The sequence below is a fragment of the Notolabrus celidotus genome, unplaced genomic scaffold (genome assembly GCF_009762535.1).
Source record: "Notolabrus celidotus isolate fNotCel1 unplaced genomic scaffold, fNotCel1.pri scaffold_137_arrow_ctg1, whole genome shotgun sequence".
Lineage (NCBI taxonomy): Eukaryota > Metazoa > Chordata > Actinopteri > Labriformes > Labridae > Notolabrus > Notolabrus celidotus.
The window spans coordinates 111,180-117,179 of record NW_023260015.1 but is presented as its reverse complement, the minus strand read 5'-3'; the positions used below and the strand labels follow the sequence as shown (position 1 = coordinate 117,179).

Below are 6,000 nucleotides of genomic sequence, written 5' to 3'. Positions count from 1 at the left end.
GCACCAGTGCGTGCCGCCTTCTTGCGTGAGTACAGCTCTCAGCTAAGGCTAAGAATTAGGAACATCTTTTCAAGACAAGCGGCCAACAAGGTGTTTTATTCTGGCACCAACAACAAACAGCTCTACAAAACTATTTCAACACCTCAAAAGAAGGTTCAGATTAAACATGAGAGGTCACACCACAATCAATGTTAAAAAAGGAGGGAGGTACCAGCAGTCTCTCTTTGTCCTGGCTCGAGTCCATCTCTAATAATCGCTCACTGTACAACAGACCTGACACACCCTTTCCTGTAAAAGCTCCTCTTAATGGAAGAAGTAAAACCTGAACCCCACCCAATCAAAGAATCTCTCCACTCCTCCCCTTCATACCTCTGCAGGTAGAAGGATGGGTGTGAACACAGCAGAGTGTCTAACACTGAAGACTGGAATCCTCATTCAGCACACAGTCATTGTGAGTCAGAGCTCAGACACTGATTCTGTCCAGAGAGAGAGGAACTCTTTGACCGTCACTGAGAGGAGAAATGGATCAGAACTTGCTGGACCGAGAGAGATTCTGCTGTTCCATCTGTCTGGATCTACTGCAGGATCCTGTAGCTGTTCCCTGTGGACACAGCTACTGCATGAACTGTATTAAAAGTCACTGGGATGGAGAGGATGAGAAGAGAGTCTACAGCTGTCCTCAGTGCAGACAGGTCTTTACACCGAGGCCTGTCCTGGGGAAAAACACCATGTTAGCAGATTTAGTGGAGGAGCTGAAGAAGACTGGACTCCAAGCTGCTCCTGCTGATCACTGCTATGCTGGACCTGAAGATGTGGCCTGTGACGTCTGCACCGGGAGGAAACTGAGAGCCAGTAAGTCCTGTCTGCAGTGTCTGGCTTCTTACTGTGAGAAACACCTCCAGCCTCATTTTGAAGCAGCTCCATTTAAGAAACACAAGCTGGGGGAGCCCTCCAAGAAGCTCCAGGAGAACATCTGCTCTCGTCATGATGAGGTGATGAAGATGTTCTGCCGTACTGATCAGCAGTCTATCTGTTATCTCTGTTTAATGGACGAACATAAAGGCCACGACACGGTCTCAGCTGCAGCAGAAAGGACTGAGAGGCAGAGAGAGCTGGAGGGGAGTCGACTGAACATCCAGCAGAGAATCCAGGACAGAGAGAAAGATGTGAAGCTGCTTCAACAGGAGGTGGAGGCTATCAACGGCTCCGCTGATAAAGCAGTGGAGCACAGTGAGGAGATGTTCACTGAGCTGATCCGTCTCATGGAGAAAAGACGCTCTGATGTGAAGCAGCAGGTCAGATCCCAGCAGGAAACTGAAGTGAGTCGAGTCAAAGAGTTTCAGGAGAAGCTGGAGCAGGAGATCACTGAGCTGAAGAGGAGAGACGCTGAGCTGCAGAAGCTGGCACACACAGAGGACCACAACCAGTTTCTACAGGACTACCCCTCACTGTCAGGACTCAGTGGACCTGCAGACTCATCCAGGATCAAGACCCATCCTCTGAGGTACTTTGAGGATGTGACAGCGGCTGTGTCAGGAGTCAGAGATAAACTACAGGATGTTCTGAGAGAGGGATGGACAAACATCTCACAGACAGGGACTGAAGTGGATATTTTACTTTCACAACCAAGACCAGAACCAGAGCCCAAGACCAGAGCTGAGTTCTTAAAATACTCATGTGACATCACACTGGATCCAAACACAGCATACACAGAGCTGTTATTATCTGATGGGAACAGAAAAGCAACATTTATGTTTAAACATCAGTATTATTCTCGTCACCCAGACAGATTCACTGATTATGAACAGGTCCTGAGTGGAGAGGGTCTGACTGGACGTTGTTACTGGGAGGTGGAGTGGAGAGGAGGAGTTTCTGTAGCAGTCGCATACAAGAATATCAGCAGAGCAGGGGACTCTGAATGTTTGTTTGGACGCAATGACAAATCTTGGTCTTTAAATTGTTCCAACAGATATAACTTCTGGTCCAACAATGTGCAGACTCCTGTCTCAGGTCCTCAGTCCTCCAGAGTAGGAGTGTACCTGGATCACAGAGCAGGTATTCTGTCCTTCTACAGCGTCTCTAAAACCATGACTCTCCTCCACAGAGTCCAGACCACATTCACTCAGCCTCTACATGCTGGACTTGGGATTTACTGGTCTTTGGGATCCTCAGCTGAGTTGTGTAAACTGAAGTAGACTGAAGTCATTTCAGGGACAGTGGGTTCAGTTTTGTGTTTTAACTCTTGGACTTGATTTGTCTTCCTGTTTGTTGCTGAGAGCTGATTGGTGTCAGCTGTCAATCAAACTTGGTGGGCGGGACTTTGACATCTTCTCCTTTGTTGTGTAAATATTTGAGTTTGTTGAATTAACACTCCTTCCTGTGTCTGTTTAACCATGGAGGCTTTCACTGAACTGACATTTCTCTGCATGAAAACATCAACTCGTCTCTGCTGTAAATGTTGGTTCATCATTAGTATTGATGCATTTATATGCTGTTGTGTATAATGTCCATATTTGTTCTCATCACTCTTTTCATTTGTAGGAAATCTATAATCACGTTTACAGAAATTTGTGTACAGAATTAATTTTGTTTCAAATAAAAACAAAGTTTGAAAATCACTTTTCTCCTGTTTTTCACTTGTGCCCTGAACGCAGCATCACAACGGCTGACATGAGAACAGTGAAGATGAGGGGAAGTTAATACAGAAGGTGATTAAAGACACTGATTTGTGTGAGACATAAGCGCCCTCTGCTGGGCAGAGATGAAGGGTGAGCTACATGTGTTGATTTGGAAAACCTTTGCCAAATTACCTTCAACTAGATTAGATTAGATCTGATTATATTAGAATAGAATAGATTAGATTCACTTTGTTGATCCCCCATTGGGTGAAATTATTTTGTTCCAGCAGCTGACAACACAGGACAGAATAATACAACGATGTACTTGCATATATAAACAAAATATTAATAATAAAAATGTTAAAGGTGAAAAACAAGATAAAAATGAACATAAAATAAAATAAAGCAAACATTACAGATATACACTGGCCACGGTTACATGATGTTTTTTAATTCTGAATTAAAATATTCTCCTTCGCGTTTACATGGAAAACATGTTTAATCGTATTTATTCAATTCCTCTTAAAGGGATAATTCAGTTTTTTGGAAGTGGGGTCGTATGAGTTACAGTACACCAGTGCTCCTGGTAGCCACAATGAGTGCCGGTGAGCTCTTCCCCTTTAAGGAGAACATTCCCAGAGGACCGGCAGGTAAGCTAGGCTACAATTCTCTGCAGACGGGGTCGCCTATTTCACATGATTTCACTAAAGTTAAGAAAATATGGTCCAGGCACTCATCACGGTGCTAATGCATGCACCAGTAGAAAAAACATGGAGCTCTTCAGTTTGCCGTCAGTCTTTGTTTTGGCACTATTTTCAGACGCACCTCTCAGACCGGTGTTCTTCCGCTGCATGAGCACGGATACACGCCGATCAGCTGTTTGGATCAACAAGCACGGAGCAGGATCAAGTAGCGGTCTCGGTCTTTAGAGTGAATTAAACTCACTTTTCTGCACATTTAAAAGATGGGACGTTCCTGTCTTTATCCCGGCTGTTCAAACAAGCAGACCTCCTGTAAGGCAGGGAACTCTGGATGATGAGTGATGCAGACTGGAGCCGTATGTGAGCCGCTGGTATCCTCTGATTCAGAAAGGTCCTGAAGTTGTCACTAAGTCCCTCTCCTGACAGCAGAAGCTCTCTGGGTTTGTTGGCATGGGCTCACAGTTTACACACCGGCACCACCAGGTAACGTGGGATCTCTCCTGCTCACTCGTTAGCACAGAACTTTCTCCCCTCTCTTCTTCTTCGTTGGTACGTTGGGTCTGCATCTGGAGTTCTTCCTCTGTAAACCCTGGTTCATGGAGGGATCCTCTTGTGTCCACAGTAAACGGCATGTCATCGTCGCTGTCAGAATCACTCATTTCTGCAGTTTGTAGTTTTTGTTCCTTAAAGTGCAGACAGATCCAAACAGCTGATCGGCGTGTATCCGTGCTCATGCAGCGGAAGAACACCGGTCTGCAAGGTGCGTCTGAAAATAGTCCCAAAACAAAGACTGACGGCAAACTGAAGAGCTCCAAGTTTTTCTACTGATGCATGCATTAGCACCGTGATGAGTACCTGGACCATATTTTCTTAACTTTAGTGAAATCATGTGAAATAGGCGACCCCGTCTGCAGAGAATTGTAGCCTAGCTTACCTGCCGGTCCTCTGGGAATGTTCTCCTTAAAGGGGAAGAGCTCACCGGCACTCATTGTGGCTAGCAGGAGCACTAGTGTACTGTAACTCATACGACCCCACTTCAAAAAAAATGAAGTATCACTTTAAGGTTTCGGGGTTGTTCTCGGTCGTTCTAAATTCACCTGCAGACGACCTTTACTTTGAAGGACCAAAAGCAGGATGCACAGAGCCACACATGCGTACATCTCACTGACATTCAGAGTGAAGCAGCTGGTCGGAGGGAACGCCTCCTGTTCCCTCCCCATCCTTTATTCCATAGTTTCTGTGCCTCCAGAAGAGTGTGAGTAGTTTTCATCATAGTTCAGTCATCAGTTTGGGTTTAGTAGTTCATGATCATCTCTAATGTTTGTGTGTTGTGTTGTATAGATACAGTTTTAGAGTTATTTGATTCAGTGCCACCGTGTCTGACATGCAACATGAGCCTGCAAGGTCTACTTAGGGACCAACAACACCTTCTTGTGTTGTGTGTGTGTGTGTGTGTGTGTGTGTGTGTGTGTGTGTGTGTGTGTGTGTGTGTGTGTGTGTGTGTGTGTGTGTGTGTGTGTGTGTGATCGAGGTAGTGCCTGTCATACATATGGTAATTTGTTGACTGTCCCTAGGAAGTTGTTTTTCATAGTTTATAATTGGATAAAGTTTCTAATTATGTTGTATGACTTCATGTTTATGTATGTTTGTATTCTTCCTTTTAGAAACAACATTCACCTTCAATGTCAAAGAAAATAAAAGGAGTGGAAACCTAAAGAGAGAGTGAGTGTGTGAGCCGACAATAACATCTCAAGTTCTCACCGGACCAGCTGTGACGATTGGAACCCCTTTTAGAACAAATCACCATCTTAAGGCCGGCTCACGTTACAGGATCCTTCAAACCTTCACACATTCAGAGACCGACCACACACTTGATGACAACAAGATCTCTCTCTTCTGATCCTAACTGATTCTTCAGCAGAGTGTCAGGTTCTTCACGCTCAATATTCCAAATCTCGCGTAGTAAAACGTGACTTCGGTGTAAACAAACATGGCGGATGAAACTCTTCTCTTTGTCCGTCCTGTAGTTGTAGGTTTGGGACGAAACGTTGTCTAAACATTCATGCTGTTGCCACAAATCAACCAGTTCAGAGGTCCAAGAGACTTTTGTTTTTCACCGGCGCCATGTTTCTGTTTGTCTTTACTTCCTCTTCCGTCAGTCAGCTGAGTCAGCTCGCGTCTTGATTGGCTTTCGCTCCGGTACACGTGACATCACACACACTACAGGATTTGAAGTCGCAAATATTAAACATGTTCATTATTTACGATCTCTCCTTCTGAGGTAGGGCTGGGTATCACCAGGTCCCTCACGATACGATATTATCACAATACATTGTAAGAAATATCATCCACGATACATCACGATATCTGTGTCACTGAAGAAATTCAGAATTTATTGACTGCACTGAATCCATTTCACATGAACGACAGCCAAGTAAAACAAAGTATCTACTGGTCTAAGTCTTAGACCAGTAGATACTTTGTATCTATCAGAGGCCCTCAATAGGTCTCCTAATAGGCCGCCTATTTGTGGCCCCCGAACTGTGATTCCTTCCCTATATGTTTTGGTCGGGTCAGCACGTGTATACAGCGACTTGTCTCCATGCCAACGATACGCAGACAGCGTGTTACTGGGTCACTAGAGCTCACCTCTGCGAGTGCAATTTTTAACTTTCACTTTC

General features: G+C 44.8%; 1 protein-coding gene across 1 annotated transcript; it reads left to right on the top strand.

The window, feature by feature from the left end:
- Positions 1 to 495: 495 nt before the first annotated feature.
- On the top strand, positions 496 to 2,590 carry LOC117808670 (tripartite motif-containing protein 16-like). The gene has a single exon (XM_034678360.1). The coding sequence runs from the start codon at positions 522 to 524 to the stop codon at positions 2,193 to 2,195; it is 1,674 nt and encodes a 557-aa protein (XP_034534251.1). The 5' UTR covers positions 496 to 521; the 3' UTR covers positions 2,196 to 2,590.
- Positions 2,591 to 6,000: the final 3,410 nt, after the last annotated feature.